Source organism: Amia ocellicauda, chromosome 4 (genome assembly GCF_036373705.1).
Source record: "Amia ocellicauda isolate fAmiCal2 chromosome 4, fAmiCal2.hap1, whole genome shotgun sequence".
Taxonomy (NCBI): Eukaryota; Metazoa; Chordata; class Actinopteri; order Amiiformes; family Amiidae; genus Amia; species Amia ocellicauda.
This window is the reverse complement of record NC_089853.1, coordinates 10,261,764-10,279,444: the sequence shown is the minus strand read 5'-3', so window position 1 is coordinate 10,279,444 and position 17,681 is coordinate 10,261,764. Positions and strand designations below refer to the sequence as shown.

General features: G+C 37.8%; 1 protein-coding gene across 6 annotated transcripts; it reads left to right on the top strand.

The window, feature by feature from the left end:
* The first annotated feature begins 789 nt into the window (after positions 1-789).
* Positions 790-16,392, top strand: tnnt3a (troponin T type 3a (skeletal, fast)). 6 transcript variants are annotated; one of them, XM_066700959.1, is made up of 15 exons: positions 790-894; positions 3,518-3,557; positions 4,356-4,369; positions 5,627-5,641; positions 8,524-8,541; positions 8,883-8,903; positions 9,603-9,621; positions 10,117-10,162; positions 10,347-10,463; positions 10,928-11,005; positions 11,453-11,566; positions 12,011-12,120; positions 12,300-12,390; positions 14,146-14,186; positions 16,083-16,392. In XM_066700959.1, the coding sequence occupies exons 2-15, from the start codon at positions 3,538-3,540 to the stop codon at positions 16,117-16,119; spliced, it is 741 nt and encodes a 246-aa protein (XP_066557056.1). In that variant the 5' UTR covers positions 790-894; positions 3,518-3,537; the 3' UTR covers positions 16,120-16,392. The 6 variants fall into 6 exon arrangements, with proteins under 6 accessions (XP_066557056.1, XP_066557057.1, XP_066557058.1 ...); XM_066700960.1 differs by lacking the exon at positions 14,146-14,186 and adding an exon at positions 13,030-13,070; XM_066700961.1 differs by lacking the exon at positions 8,524-8,541.
* Positions 16,393-17,681: the final 1,289 nt, after the last annotated feature.

Below are 17,681 nucleotides of genomic sequence, written 5' to 3'. Positions count from 1 at the left end.
CTATAGTCAATTAGTCGGGATCCTGAGGGAATCCCTTTACATTTGTTCAGACTCCAAGGAGGGTGTGTCCAAAATGAATGGGATCTTGCAGAATTCATGGATCAAAACAAGAACAAGAAGCAGTCTGGGTATAGGATATTATTTGTAATGTCATAAGCACATTTTACTTTTCTTTTGGGTGGCCTTCGTTAGCTTATATTGTGATAGAACAAAAGCCAGCTTGTAGGATCTATGATTCCTCAAAGATTCCTTTTAACCTCCCACAGGCACCCCGGATTAACAGCACTTGGAGAAATAAACAATTCCTGGATACATGAAGCATCCGTCCTATATTTTCTTGCAGGATTGTGTTTTTCAGGCCTTTTCAACAAAGGATAAGACAGACGAACACCATCTCTGATATGCTTTAGCTGAAAAAAAATTAAAAAAAAGCTACAGAATTGTTATATTTCTCTTCATCTTGGGCTAATGGGTTACATTCAACATCAGGAGTGCAAATTCTTTAATAAGTCCCTTCAATTGCAGGAATTGTGCCTAACTGCCATGCTGAGCTTTGCTTTTCCTGTAGTGCATTCAGCAGGTCCCTCTAAACCGAGCCCTGGGTAATTTTGCTTGCCTAGTTTGGTTGCAAATATAGCAACAGTAGTCCCCGGTGCTCTTCTCCAAACTTGTGCCTTCCCTCCTTTGCATAATCTATTCATTTCCTTATTCAGTACCTCTGCGAAGACATCATCTGCCCCCAGAGCTCCCTGCTTCTGATAGAGCCACAGCCAATAAGGTTCCTCGGGAGATCAAATATCACTATAACTGGAGGACTTAATCACCTTGGGAAGTTTGCAGAACCTACAGCCCGTCTCCGCCACCAGGGAGCTCACTCCTTTCAGCTTTTCTGAGGTAAGAGAAAGACAGAGTGCCTTTGTAGCCTGAGGTTTTCTGTAGGAGACGCTTAGCTGCCCGAGGGAACTCAATTCAAACTTTCAAACCTGGAATATGCACATCACTTTTGTTTGTGTCACCACTTATCCGTGCCTGGAGGCTGGTTCATTATGTGTCTGTTTTCCAATCAACAGGCCCACAGCAAAATAAGTGTAGAGTGGACCTACAGTTGAAAAATACACAACATGTGAATGAAGGAAATCAATTTGCTTTTATGCACCATAAAAAGAACCTTTGGAGGCATTCATCTGTTTTCATGGAGAGAGAAAACCACCTCTGACAGGATAGTGGTGTTACAACATGTTACCTTGTTGAATGCTTTACACGTGCATGCATTGGTGACATGCTGAAGGATAATTAACTAATTGCCTACATTTTTAACCATGTACACAGAATAGTAAGGCTTAGACATGGGAAACAGCAATGGTTTTGTGTGCAACAACTAATCTAAAGCATGTACAATGTTTTTAGGAAGTATTGGTGCTCATTGTGATATAATGTTCCATAGATATGAACTACATACAGTTATTGATTCAATGTGTGTGTGTTAAAGAGTAACAGAATAGAGTAAGCAAATGGGCTATGGCAGTTGATGAATTATTTTCACGAGGAGTGCCTGTGCGGGGTATGATGTCACAAGGTCAAAGAACACGTTTGGTAGCTGTTTATTGTTGTCAGGTTTCTCTGTCAGATGAGCTGGGGTGTATTTTAAGCGGGGATTTACAATTTGCTTCCTTGTGCTTGTCACTATTTTTCGGACTTGTACCAATGTTTGCAATGACAATGTAGGCTTAGTAGGGGGAGGCTGATAATACAAGTATAATGACCATAGAGTCAGGAATGACAGCAGTGGGATGTCCAGAATTCCCCTGTGATTTAGATTCGAAATTACCTATTAATACCTACCTTGCTATGTATTTTGTAACAAATCCAATGTCTGATACTGAACATCTGGGGAAGAGCTGTTCCATCAGATTGTACCACGTTCCTATAAACAATGAATGCCCCTTTCTGGGCATGATGTCATACACTCAGTTTCCCCCCACATTACAGTGTGTAACTTTAAAACTGATGCGCAATACCAGTGGTGAATTATACATTCAAAAATGCTTCTTAAAAATGAACAACTCACACTTAATTCCTCAGATGTTAAGTTTAATATGAGAAAGGTTTGTGCGAAACTAGTCCAACCAGATTTAAATTTCACCCAAGAGAATCCCACAGCAGGCGTGTAATCATAACCATTATGTAGTTCTATGCTACCTTTATTCAGTATATTATTATTATTATTATTATTACTAGTTTGGTTTGTTGCTATATTCTATTGTACTTTAACTTTTTGGAAAGCTTTATTTTAAGGTGAAAAAGTCAACAAAAATAAATAACCAATAACCCCTTGCTTTGGCATGTATTCTCAAGCAATTTCCAGATAAGGAGAGGGAATGGAAATTATGAAAGATATCCCAGCAGAAAGAACCTGAGCTGAGACTGAGAAATATGATCCTTGGACTAATTCTGAAAGACATTCCCAGCTGTCTGTGTATTCGATGTTGGGCTCTACTGTAGTATCATTATATTTATTTATGAACACCATTAGAAGTGAGTAGGACTTAAAATTACATTATATTTATATATGTTTCTATCATTCATGGGCACAAACACCAGCACACAAACATTGCTTTCCTTTTCTCTAACATAGTTGACATGTCTAAACCCTAAGGAGGAAAATGTGTACAGTGACTAAAAAGATGACGTGTACTTTAGGCATGTATATATAATGTGCTATATGAGATTCAGCCAGCAGAAAATATATTTTAAGGGTCGTAGACCTTGACCTCAGTGCTCTATAACAAGCAAGAACCTTTGGCTTATGTGTGAATCATACTACTACACACTCACACACACACACACACCAGAACAAATATTTCAACAAATCTAGAGGCTTGCGTTTTCTCATGGATCGTTTAAGGAGTGTAACTGATGGGGTGTTACATTTCTGTTTCTAATAATAAAACTCCAGTCCTTGAAAGCCAGACTTTAGACTCGGTATCCTTCAGTGCGCCTTGGCTTTCTGAAAGAGCTTATTTCATTGTCAAAGTAAGGCTTCTGGCGTGGTTTATATGGTGGTATTTTCCAGCTCTGAAACAGTGTTTACCGTTGACATTTTGTAGCATTAGCATTAATGTATTGGAATGGAGACAATGCAGTTGCGCTTTGAAGCTTGGCGTAGCAGGTGCACAACAATGTATTCTTGGCACAGATCAATACTCATATAAATAATACTAATACAAACGACTGACTTCAAATCTGTCTGCTGGTGGTGGGATAAAAGATGAAAGTGGTCATCATTCCCACAGAAGATAAGATCAAATTGATCACCTTTCCTTTTTTCTGTGGCCACGTGCGTCTCCTTAAGTGTGAGCCTATTGCGCTGGCGTGGGAAAGGGAGGGGCCAGGATGACAGGGTTCGCGGCTATAAATGAGCCTGCGTGCACACAGCTCTGCGCTCTTATTGAACTCTCTCTCTGAAGACCTCTCTCTTTCTCTCTCTCTCTCTCTCCGTCTACGCTCTTCTCTTCAGGTGTAAGGTCTACTGTCAACATGTCTGACACAGAGGAAGTGTGAGTATACTATTATTCATACTGCTATTGATTTGCTTTCATATATATATATATATATATATATATATATATATATATATATATATATAGGATAAGTTACTCTTTTAGTAATTCGACCAGGGAGGTCCTCCCAGTACGTCTCTATAAATAGATAAAGTTCAGAACTTATGGACATAGAAGTGGGCCTCAGGCGTCATTGGCATGCCATTACTAACCGTTTAAACAACTCGACATTTATGCATTGTGCACACACAGCCCATTTAAACTAGCATTTATAATCTTATTTCAATTAAATTTTGACTGCATTTTAAAAAACAACCTGGTGTTGTCCTTTCAAAGTAAATCACACCAGGGGAGGATTAATTGCTGCTGCTGATGAGAATAATTAATAATCATTATCTTTTTATATGTGTTGATGTTTCTACATGGCAAACCTTATCCTATTATGATTATTATGATTGTTATTATGAGTGCTGATTCTGAATGCAGCTATTGGTCCTTTGTATAATAAGGACTTGATAACACCTCTTAAAATCACCATTATATCCAAATAGCTTTCAAATATTTGAAGGCATTGTTCCAGTAGGTTCCATATGCAAAACAACTAATTTGTCAAATCATTTGATAGATTTGTAAAGTTAGCTTCATAACAGTTCACCCATACAAATGCAATTACTGTATAACACAAATAGTATTTTAGTGTGATTATTTCCTCAATGTAAAGTTCTGATTTTAATAGTGAATTATTTTAATACAAAATGTCACATTGTCACTGCCTTTCTTTCTGTTGTTTTTCAGTGAACATGTGGAGGGTAAGTAAACAGCATTTAGTCTTGAATTAAAATGTGGTACTTAATTTTAATTTGTTAAATCAAAATGTTATATATAATGTTCTACAAGTTACAGTATATTTTACACAATGTAGTGATAATGTGATTTTCCTTCAGTTAATCTATATTTAAGGTTCTTTGTTTCCATCTAGTGGTCGAATATATACTGTGCAAGAATATGTTTTTACGTACATTGTATTTGTTGTTTATTGTCCCATACGTTTTAAAATAATAATTGTATGAATTTATTTTTGGGAAAATTTGAAGGTGATGGGCAAATATTTTATTCAGGTTTGGCTTGACTTCAACGGGGTTCAAATAATTCAATAGAATGCTGCTTTCTATGGAATCAAGGCTTAATACGTACTTAAAGCTTTTTACAATGGTACTGGAGTAAACCATTACAGGTTGTAAACAATGCACTCCATTTTACCAATGTATAGTTGCAGGTACTGAAGCTGGAAACAGACATAATATGCACTGTGTCCACAGATTACAACCCAATACAAATGGATTGTATTGCCTTTGAAACAAATCTTGCAAGAAAATAGTTATTGAAATAAACATACCAAAAATAAATTACGTCAGTGGAGATTTTGTTGGATACAATGTTAGTATTTTGCAGTTAAGAGTATTGTGATTTGTTTTAAAGCATCTTGCTATAGAACACAATTGGCTCCATATAACATATTTGAGATCAACAATATCTATACAAATTAAATACAATATTTGTAATTGTTTAATTGCATTCCAATATAATATGACTTTTTTCAATTTAAAATTTAAATCTGGATTGTACCTTTAGAAATAATGGAGCTCATTGAGAAGTGGAACAAGAGGTTTTGAAAACTTCTCACATTTTCATTTTCAAGTCCTGCAACTTTGCTTGGAAGGCTTTTTTTATGACTTTTGCTGGTATACAGTCCTCTTCTGCACGTTAGCAATCTGTTTCTGATTTAACACTAAAACTCACATGACACTGCCCTTCTTTACCAGTGTCTGTCAGTTTTATCGTTAAGGCCTTGCAATCTGCAGGAATTGTTTCTCTAAAGATATAACCAACCAAAAAAAAGACTGTTGAATAATCAGAGCCAATATGATTTCGGCAGCTAGAATGATGTAAGCTGTGTATGTATAACATGCTTTTGTCAAAGCCTTTATTTTGTAATATGATATAACATGACAGAGGTGCCCTCTTTTTAACTGTGCCATTTCACTACTTTTTTGCGGAAAATGAAGAATATGAAGAGGAAGGTAAAGAAACAAAACAGCCATGATTTCTACTTTTCTGTCCCTTCTCCTGATACTAATTTATTGACTGTTTTTTATTTGATTCTTATTTTGTCTTCACCCTTAATTTTCAATGTGTTTGACGAAGCCTGCTTGCTCATGACAGCATCTTGTGTCAGCTGTGCGTCAGCATGTCAGAAATCCCGTCCCTCCATTTCACCCCATGTCCTCAACCCATCCAATCGTCCGTCTCATCACTGTGTTTTGTGTGCTGGAGCAGTGTGCCACCGCTGTAGAGCAGAACACTTGGATTCCCCTTGGTTATAGGTGAAGACCAACCTGTTGCAAAATCAGATATTTGCTTAGTGCCATAAAAACTGCTTTTGTCATTTTCAAACAACATTGCAGTTAATTTTATAATGTCTGGTTATGCCTCTTCTGTGAGCAAAATTAAGCCAAACAAGGTCTTCTCATTGTACCATTCTCACAACATTTGGTTCATTATCTGTCACATATTACAGTGGCAATGACAATGACTCTAAAGACTAGACCCCTGCTTACATTGTTGGTGCTGTAACTGACACACAATCATGGCTAATCATCCGTTAGTCTTTACTATGTAAGGTCAATTTTGTTGCTCTGCATTGGTCCATGATCAGCATACTTCACACTTGGTGGAAATCCCGTTTTTGGTTAGCACTCATTCCATCAATCTGACGCCTCATATCCCCTTGCTGTTTTGTATGCTTTTGTTTTGCTCTGTCATGTTGTGTCACGTTTGTTTTGTATTGCTTTGTATTTCAAGCTCTTCTAAGATGCTTTGAATGATTAGGTGCTTGCAGTGGATTAATTTTAGTCCTGCTTTTTGTGTGTCTGTCAAACACAAGCTAGTTAAGGGTGACCACTGAATGGATGACTTTTATGTATGATTTATTTATTTACTGATTTTCCCAAATCCCATTTTTGCATGTTAAACTTCCAAGCCAGGTTTCTCCGGTCCATAAGAGAACATCGTTCATTTTCTAATGGCTACTTTAAAAAAAATTCTATTTATTTTTGTGTCTCCTGCAGACCTTGTTTCCTTGTCTCCTTACTGCTTGTTGCCTCCCTGCTAATGGATTTTTTTTTACTTAGCTTTTTTTCCCTACTGATTCTCCTTTATATTAAAAAGATCTTTAAACACATTTTCTATCCCTGACTGCTTGCTGCATGTCATTTCCCTGCTGAAGAAATACACCACGAGGAGGTGCATGAAGAAGAGCATGATGAAGGTATGATAATCACCTGATATTCATTCATCCTTCACAAGACTTAGAGGGCCCTATTGATCAAATTTACCATCAACTGTTTTTCCTAAGGAGAAAAAACAAAAACGTCCATCTTTTCATACATCCATCTTTTCATCTTTTTAAAAGGGGCGTGGTAAACCTTACATGATCTACAATGTTTATGTACATGGCCCATGATGGCTCCAGCATCATCAAACCGATTGTAATACCATCCCATCAGGCCGTGCAATGTCCTGACTCCATTCGTTGTGAATAGATTGTGTTTTAATATAGCAGTTTCCTCATTGGAGGTACCTCCTCTTCATAACTGTCCATTATGAAGAAATCTAGATATTGTATCAACTTGCTGTAGCCGCATGTCACAATGCTTAATGGCTTCAGGTGAACCATGCTCTTAGTGTTCTCAGGCAGCATATAAAGCAAATTAATATCTGCTTTAAATGCTTTTTTTTGGTGAAACTAAGCTGGCTACCTCTATTTTATTTTATGTTTTAGTATTTAAAAGCTTCAAGACACATATGTGATCAGTCACCCACAGATTGTAAATGGACCATTGTAAAAGTCAATGCACTGTTACTGATCTTATGTCACAAGACAATTACAATCTACAAAGATGTCTATTATAACCGTGGGTGAATATTTGACATCACTGTGTCGGTTTTGATCCTTGCGGCTGATCTTATTTCTGATCAATTGGTAAGTTTGAGAAATGTATGTTTTAATCCATTTGTGCCTGTTATAAAAGAAAGCGATAAAGAGACAAAAACACCTACAATATACTTGACTGGATTAAATTTGAAATTGGTTTAAGATCCCCATTTCTTATTAAATCTTCTTAACCCTGGTGAAACTCTGTTCCTCCTTAACATTATTAACCCCTTTAAAATAACAAAAAACAACTTAAGAGGCAAGGGTCAGCAGTGCAAGTAAGTCAGTGAAAGCTGCTTGAAGGAGATTTTCTGGGTCAGTTTTGTTCCATCCAATTTGTTGATCTCCTTTTACAACATGTTTCTGGCCCTTCAACTATTTGTATAATGTGGATCTGTAAACTGAGTAAACAAACCTGTACTGTCCCTGTCCGTGTCCTTGCACCTGTGCTGCATTGTCAAACAAGCGGCAACAAGTTAACAGAGAAAGGAAACACATATGAAATAATACATCAATTCTCATGTCCACTGATGTGGCTGAACTGTGATGACAAAACTTACAATAGTGTGGCAGGAACAAGATGTTTCGTCTTTGTTAAAGTCTTTGTTTTTGTCCTCTCTGAGTTCCCAAGCTGAGTGAATGTGCACACTGTATTTCCCATGAGAATGTTAAATTGACTACTAAATTCCACAATTTGATTGCACCTATGTGTAGGGGCTGGGGTGTTTTAAGATGCGCTGACTTTAGGGATGCTGATAGGCTAAAGTATCTTTCCAAAATGTGCATACTGCCCAAACACCTCAGCCCAGGTTACTGCTCAGTCAGCTTCGCTTCTCAATGTGCAATTTTCTTGGCAACTGTTTACTTTATGAACATGAGCACTTTGAGGGCATGTTCTAATCTTCTCGTTGCAAATGATGTCTTTTGTTTTTGCTTTTGCTTTCAATGCTTGCTGCATGCACAATCCAGAGGCCTATGAAGAGGAAGGTATGTTGATGTATTTCTAAATCTACTTGTGATTATTAATGAGGCCTTGATAAAATGATGTTTATTTGTAAGAGGTATCTACACTGCTGTTTTGATTCTATTTTTTAAGTCTATTTTGGATTAGCTAAACAAATGAGAACCGCAAAATTGAATCATGTGAGTGATTTAAATCAGTTTTGAAGCGGACAACTCTCCCAAAGTGTTTTGTAAAGAAGTGGATGAAAGTGTAAAGGGTGAACGAATATAAAATGCTATCATTGCTTTATTGTTTGACTACATTGCTCATCTCTGCTTTGCTTCTTTCTTTCTTTCTTCGCTTCGCATGACATGCGCCAAACCAGCTGAAGAAGGAGATCTCGATGGTAGTTTGTATTTCCTGCAAGACAGTCGTCATCCTTGCCGTTGTCTGCTTGCTTTTGTTTTATATACTTATTTATTTTATTTTTTTCACTTGTGGGGGTGGGCGGAATGGTCAAGCCAAAAGCTTATCCAATGAAACCCAATGATACCCAGTGGTATTTGCATAATCTTCATCTGCATCTGTTCTGTAACAACAAATTAGAAGTGGTGTTATTATTATATTTTTGTAGCATGAAATATTTAATTGAAAAATTATATAATGGATGGTGTATCTAACCCTGAGCGCAATATAGTTTCTCCTGTTATGTCTTAGTATTTTTATATTAAATAAAGTTAAGCTGTAAGTACCAAACTATTCATAGACACATTTAAAATATCCTGCATATGTGTGAATTTTGTACATCAAATAATGTTATTACTTTGCCAAATATGTAATATTTGTTTTGAAAGTATTTAGACTAACCCAAGTAATTTACTACATTTCTTGGGAAAGTATACTCTGGATGTGTATTACTTTCATAATAATTAATGTCTCTAATTGTATTGTTTGATTGAAAGAAGCCATTTCAATATAACAAACTATTGTCTTTTCTAATTGAAGATAATGTATTGGATTGCAGTCTGAATGCCAGGGTTTGTTCCCCTCATCATTGTGTATTTCTAACTTTGTGAAATATCCTTTTCTCTTTTTGAATGATTAGATGAGAAGCCAAAGTTCAAGTAAGTAAATTATAAAAATAATTATAAATGTTCAAAAAGACATAAAACCAGCAGTTTGTTAATACTGTTGTTTTACAAACTACAGCAGGTCTGTATTTTTATAGCATTTTAATATCTGAAAGGATTAAAAACACATGAGGTTCATCTCAATGTAATTCAGTATACTTTTAAATGTGTAGTTGTATGGTAAAGCTTTAGTTCAGTGGTTGCTAATAATGTTATCAATGCTCAAGAAACAAACTATTTACACTTAATTGAACATAATTTATATGTCAGAAAAATCTGTATTTGAACAAAATAACAATAACACAATTAATGATTCCTCAGTTGCTACCAGGTTAATGAAACAAACAAACAAATGGAAAACTATGCTAATATTTTCTGGGTTATAATGATTAATGCCTGTACTGTCTGTACTGCCATTTATTTCCAGTGCAAATGCATGTCCTGAAATTACACTGTACTTATTACAAAAAATATTAAATCTTTTATCAGACCCAGTGCACCAAAGATCCCTGATGGGGAGAAGGTGGACTTCGATGTGAGTAAATATACTATATAGTTTTGACTTTAGAGGTTGTGTGCATTAATTTGTATGACTGTGTAGTACAGTATATAAATGCATCACATTCTTGGTACAGTTCTGAGCACAGTCTGAATCCAGTCTAGTAGGAGTAGTTATGTTTGAGTTAATGTGTCTTGTTCCATCCTTCTCTGCCCAACAGGACATCCAGAAGAAACGTCAGAACAAAGACCTTATAGAGCTGCAAGGTCTGATTGATGCTCACTTTGAGCACAGAAAGAAAGAAGAGGAGGAGCTCATTGCCCTCAAAGACAGAATTGTGAGTGGCGCCTTATTGATCACCTACACTGCGGCCTTCCCACATTCCCCAGGGAATTGGCTTGTTTGAAAAGATGTGAAAAGATTATCTGGATCGACAGTAGCGAGATGGCATGTAATTAATCCGTGTTGAGTGTTTTTCATTCTGAATGTGGGTCTGTAGTAGTGTGGAAACTGAATGACAGAGAAAAAGAGCAAATGCAAAGCAAAAGAAAGGAAATTGGGGAAGATGATTCAGGAAAAATAAATCACATCTACATATTATTATTATGATTATGATTATGATTATATAGATAGATAATTTTAAGGTCGATGTCTTTATCCAAGATTTCAAATGCACAATTCCACAAGAAGTGTAATAGTTCAAGGGCTACCTAGTTGGAGCAGTTAATATGCATCACTATCAAAGAAAAGCCTGTGGCATAGACTGCAGGCCCTGATGGTTATTTGCTTGTGCTTCTACAGGAGAAGCGTAGAACAGAGAGATCAGAGCAGCAGAGAATCAGAGCTGAGAAGGACAAGGAGCGCCAGGCGAGACGTGAGGTGAGTGTCCGTGCACAGTGAGGTCTCTGCAGAACCAACCATCACGAGCAGAAGGTATAGCAGTAATGGGGTGAAACGCCCCAGCCAGCACAACACACAATCAGTTTTCGAGAGTGTCGAGAGTGTCACATCAACTCAATATCAACTTTAGGGGTCTTTATTATTTATTTGTTGGCAGGTGCCCTTATCCAGGGCGATGTAAGATTAAACAAGCATTACAAAAGTCCACTAATGCAATTCAATAAAAAAAGTCAAACATTTTCAAAATTATACAAATGCCTTTACTGGTTTGTAAATCATCCGGACCTTGACTGGCAGGGACACAGAGATACAGTCATCCAAGAGGGCCTCATAACATCGGTGCTCATTTCGTAGGTGATGATGTGGAAACAGATAAGCAGGTCACTGATGGTATATTTGTGTGTGTGTCTGTGCTCTGCTCTGTAGGAGGAGAGGCTGAAAAGGGAGGAGGAGGACCAGAAGAAGAGAGCTGATGAAGATGCCAAGAAGAAGAAGGCTCTTACCAGCATGGGTTCTCAGTACAGCAGCTACTTGGCCAAGGTAACCTGTCCGTCCACAGTAGAGTAGATGCATCAGTGTGACTGCAGGTACTGTGTGTGTCTGTACTGAAGCAGCTGAGCACCACACAATGTGTAAAACCCAGGACTTTCTTCTGTGGTTATCCTAAGCCTAGAATTTAAACTTGCAGAGTTATGATGATGATGATGATGATGATGATGATGATGATGATTATTATTATTATTATTATTATTATTATTATTATTATTATTATTATTATTATTATTATGTAGTTGCACATCTGTAAATGGAAACATTATTAAAGGGAATTACCATTGATTTATTTTTATTTTGACCCGCTTGCATGGTTATCTTGCCATTACTTTTTTCTTTTAAGAAAAGGTATATACAAGATCAGGCCTCAGTCCTCAGGCCTCTGAAATATGTTTTAAGTATATATGTACGTTTCTATCCTTGTAAATCCAGGCTGACCAGAAGAGAGGCAAGAAGCAGACTGAGAGAGAAAAGAAGAAGAAGATCCTGGCAGACAGACGCAAGCCTCTTAACATTGATCATCTGAGTGAGGATAAACTGAAGTAAGAGTAATTTCTGAGTCAGATGTTCAGAGCTGTGCAGTAAACAATACAGTCCACTTAGAATGGGCAGTATATTGTAAGGGGGGGAAGAAAGAATAACACACATTTGACAGAGTCCACTTTGAGTTTTGTTGTGAATTTGAGGTTGACTCACTCCCGTGTTCCTTTCCCCACCACAGGGAGAAGGCCAAGGAGATGTGGGACTGGATGCACAGCCTGGAGTCTGATAAATTCGACTTTGGTGAGAAGCTGAAGAGACAGAAGTATGAGGTGAGTGTTTGCATCTCGATGGCTTCTACATTTTCCAATTCAGATGACAGAAGCGCCTGTATCTCTGATCTCCTTGTGATTTAAAAAGATGTGTAGTTTTTTTCCCCACCTTCAGTGTACTTACTTTAAAACATAGGACCTGGATTTTACAAGAAGTCCCTGCAGTTAAAAGAAGTTTGACAGACGATAAATGTCTATAATGAAGATGGAAGACGCACGGGTACCAAATAGAGATATCTATTATTAGCAACCAGCTACATTGCCAGTATGTTTGATATTTCCTACCGTACAGGTTTCAGCAAACATTCACAACTTGTAATTAGTATGTTCTTTTAAGTAATTTAATCATCTTTTACTTGTGGCTAATCCAGTGCAATGCAGTGCAGATGTGTTAAAACAACCTGCTACATTGCTAAATTCAACCAGGTGAGGGAAAGCCCAAGGCTATGTTTGGAAAAAGTTCTGTGATATTGAGCACTGGAATTAAAAATCCATTCTCTGTAGAGACTTCACTGAAGAACACACAATCTGAGCTCACCGAACTTATGTCAAATAGTAATTTGGGCAGCGAGCCCCCTCATCAGATATAAAGTGTCACGACGATGCACTGAAAACCAGTTTTGCTTCGATCTTCCTCAGATTATAGCACTACGTGGCAGAGTGGAGGAGCTCAGTAAATTGTAAGTACCAGGCTCCTGTGAGAAGGCTGCAGGACTTGGCCTAGACAGCATGGGCTGCCTGCATGGGAAGCTTTAGGGTGACCATAGAAATGGGGCAACAGGTCAGCGTTTGCCAGGAAGGCATTCAAGGGGTCATACAGTCGGGACTTCGGTAAACACGAAATGCAATTATAACCACCATCTCAACAAAGGAAGTCAATCCCATTCTAGTCACAGAGACTTTTGTCTAAAAAGAAAATTCTTATTAACTGGACAGTCAGCCAGTTTTGTTTTTCCTGTCCTCTCTATTGACTCCACCTGCACATTAGAACGCTGCACCTGTTGACCTTGTATCCAGGCTTTTGGCACTGCTGCCTACGGTAAGTAACAGCTCTTGGGTCAGTCAGACGGTCAAACTAAACTTCTTTGCTCCTTCACCTAGCAGTAAAAGAGGTCCTACCAAAAGCCGCTGTAAGTAATCTGGGTCTTATGTTCCAGAGGCCATGTTTCACCTCAAACATGTTGGAAAACAAGTGTCAAAATACCATCTGTGGACAGCCCACAATGTTCACCATGACAGAGAATAGAGACAATAACATTCAATAAAAGCCGTGACCTTAATTTGATTGGTTTACTCTGCAATATTGTATAGCAATGCAAAACAAAAGTACATTTATTACAAATTAAACTGGTGTTGCCATTTATTTATGATTATAATTCCTTTTATATGGATACATAAAACTAACCTATTTTCAAACTGAGCACCACGCTCTGTTGTCAAATATACCGTATTTATTTTTCCTATTGTAAAACACGCAGCTGTAACACAGCTAACATGCTGAATTGACCGCTTCAGACCTCAGATGTCAATACCAAACAGAGATCTTGTTAAGAAAGAGGAAATCAATTATTGGGTGCATTGTGCTTACTCAGGCATGGGTCCTTCAGCCTGTTTTGGCCCTTGTTTTCCACCTCAACTCTTAGGAAGCCTTCTGTGAAGAGCAGTCTCCACCATGACCAAGGTAACTCCAGCTGGCCCGGCCACAGGGAGAGTTGCTTTTCCTTTCGATTAAATGCAATAATGTGTCATTTTCAGGTCATCTCTCTCAGAAACCGCATTGATGAGCTGCAGAAGCAGTAAGTAGAGTCTCCCAGGACGTTCCACTCCAAATCTCATCAGATAGCAGCATGGAGATCTGGTGCATTTCTGTCTGGAGGCCCCTCCTCAGAAATGCCTTTTGTCATAATATTAAACCACCCCTAAAAAACCCACCACCACCACCACCGTTATAACAACATAACACAGCCATCGTCATTAAGCTGCGTTGGATCTTAGAGCTATTGTGACAAGCAATACAATGAAACCATGAGTAAAATAACTCCACAATGGGTCCTTGACATCTGTACTGGCACCTGCATTATTGGAAGTATCCACAGTCTGCCAGAGCACACCTCCTCCCCAGCCAAAGTGTACTGTGACTCAGGTACAGTCAAGGCCAGTTGTTCAGAGCTCACTCCAATTAACTTAATCTAAATACCTTTACTACTGTTATACACAACACTTTTACAACCATTACATGCACCTGTGCAGTCGACTGATCTGACAGCACACAAATACACATGAAGTTATAGACCTGCAGCTTTTTGGGGACTACAATCATCACATTGTTTTAACAACTTCATGGAGATCATACTGAACATGTAACCTACCATTGCATTCCTGAAACCCACTGGTCCTGTGTTGTGGTGTCTAGTGTGTGTCTGTTTGCAAGGTTTTAGGCAAAGAACATGCATGACAGTATTGGACCTGGCAGATTACAAATTTATGTTTTAACTTAATTTTAGTATCTTTGCCAATTATGTTGAATCGTGTATATTACAAGTATGAACCCAGTGCATATATCATGCTTGCGATATGTATTATATTTGCAATGTACAGTACATGCTTTGATATAAGAGAAATGAGAGACTCTGCACATCAAAGCAAGTGGAAACATCTTGGGAAGGTCTTCATTCAGCAGTGGATCAATATAGGCTGATGATGATGATGATTTACAGACACTTGCCAGTTCTTGCAACATCAATTGCCTCCTCTATTGTGCATGCATCTTCTTTGCCATCTCACATAGCACCATCAATGGTGTTTCGGATATGCTTGTCCAAGGAATTTTAAGACAATATGACCTCAGTAGCCAAGGTGTGTTGAGAATTTTACTAAGTATTACATAGATCTCCATGACTTGAAAATAAACTATTCCTTCTGAACAGTATATTTGCTTGGTCAGTGGCAGATTCATGCAATACATTGTTTCTGATATTCACACACACATGTTTTCCTGCACAATGGTAAGTACTGCATGGGCTGACAGAAAGCATGCTTACTCTCTTCTCTTTCAGCAAGCCTAATGGCATTGTGTTTCTATGCGCTCTAAAGTGCTTGTTACAAGCATGTTAGAGAGAAACTCCCTACATCTTTCCCAGGGAAGGACATGTATCTCTATAATCAAAGCCTTAGTTTTAAGTTCTTATTTTTCTTTACTTTAAATACATTTCTAGGAGGCAGCATAAATATTTTGACCATTCAAATTAAATTAAATTAAATTAGATTTTGTTATTTAAAACATGTTGGCCTAAAGGCTTCTAATGCTAAGATGTTAAATATATTAAATATATGGGTATATGGTATATAACAGGCCAAAAAATGCATCTTGTGTTGCATGCCCATTCTAAATCACGCAATTCGATTACCGAAATATCTTCTTTTGATTTCTGATGTTGATCGCAGTTGTAGCAGCCCTAAATCCTACCCCAAGACACAACCATAACCCTAGCCCTCATCCACCAGTTACACCCTGGAACTCAGCTGAAAGATAACTGAAAGTCATTATCAGTCAGAATTAAGGCACAATTTGCTTGCCATCATTTCAAAAGAGTGACCCTCCAAATTGGATCAAATTTCTGCAGGCTTATTTCTTATCCTGCTGGGATGGGAAAACTGACGTGTGTTATTTTTGTGTTCTTGCATTATTACAGCAGCAAGAAGGGAGCTGCAGCTCGCCGCAGAAAGTAAGCCATCCCACCAGGAATCATCTGCCCCAGCATGCACCCACCCTGCACCCTGGAGCTTGGACTGTTTCATTAGAAGACAACTGTTTGCAAGAGCGACCCAGACTACAACTAGCTCACTGGCACAGACACAACTCACTCTTACCTTTTCTTTGGTGTTGTGCAGTGTCCGGCTGAGCCATTACTTCTTCTCGTAGCATAGCTGCCATTGCGCCTTCCCATCCTGGACTGTTGTATGGTTCTCATTTTTGTAAATAAAAAGCGTAACTATTCCTCAGTACTGTCTGTAGACCTGTGATTGTTAGCATCTCAATGATGATAATCATATAATAATAAACAGAAAGCAATTTACAACAGCCTTTGAAAATTGATGTTGTTTTGCCAAAAAGGAAGAGGCAGCCGAAGGGTTTCAGTCTGAGGTATTCGATACACTCCAGTATACACTAATGCAGTGGGTGATTAAAATCATTCCAAGTATAAAAACAATACAGAGATTGGACAGTCAAACAAAAATATTGCATGAACAGCAAAAGATGCAGCTGGGGATAATGTAACTAGGTCCTCAATTAAGCTACTGTGAAAAAAAAATAGAAAACAAGGATAACACTTGTTTAAGAAACCCATAAGGCAGCGCTGACTTTTGAAATGCCATCAACAGAATAGTGATTGTCCTGTGGAGTGTTTAATGTTTGACACCATGTTAAGTGTACCACCCCTTTTTTAAAGATGAAAAAAAGCAGCCAAAGGTACAAATACAGAAGAATAAAGGAACATTCCAGTTGTCTCATAGATATGCACCCTTAACAATGTATATGATACTCCGCCTTCAAGTCTTCAAATCAAAGCCATACAGGACACCGACTCTTGCATTTTATAACCTGTCATGTTTTGTTTTGTTTCATTTGGTTTGGTTTGGTAAGCTCAGTAAGAAATACTTGGAATACAATAAAACTCCCATCAATCACAAATTAAAATCTCACTACTTGATTGTAGATTTACATTACACCACAAAACACCTGATGAAAAAATAAGCCATGAAGAATACAGGGTGCATATTTTTCAGTTGCTGATGGGGTAGAATATTTTGATAAAATCCATGCCTTCAAACACACAAATTAAATGATTTGTTTGCTAAAATCACACTTCTTTTGCCATAATGGTCAGAATTCCATGTACATTGTCATTGACTGATATGAATGTAAAGGGCTGAGACTACAATGATATTCTAGTTTCTAATTCTGTTCACTGAGAGGAACATTTTCAAGCTCACAAGCCCATTTCACAGGGCTGTTTTTCAGTATGACAAACACCTTGTAACAAGTGCGGATAATAGAACAGAACTTCAGAACCAGTCCAGTGGAGCTCCAGACAAGAACGGACATTGAGTCGCTCAGAGGCAATTCCTGACCATTGGAAACCCAGGGCTTTGCAACACATAATGACAAGCCAAACATAAGGTCCGTTTTTCAACCACATTATCCACACACACAAAACAAATTATAATGTATCAGTCACCCATCAAGAAATGTGTAGTTGGTCGTGTGTTACCATTCAGTCCTGAATTGC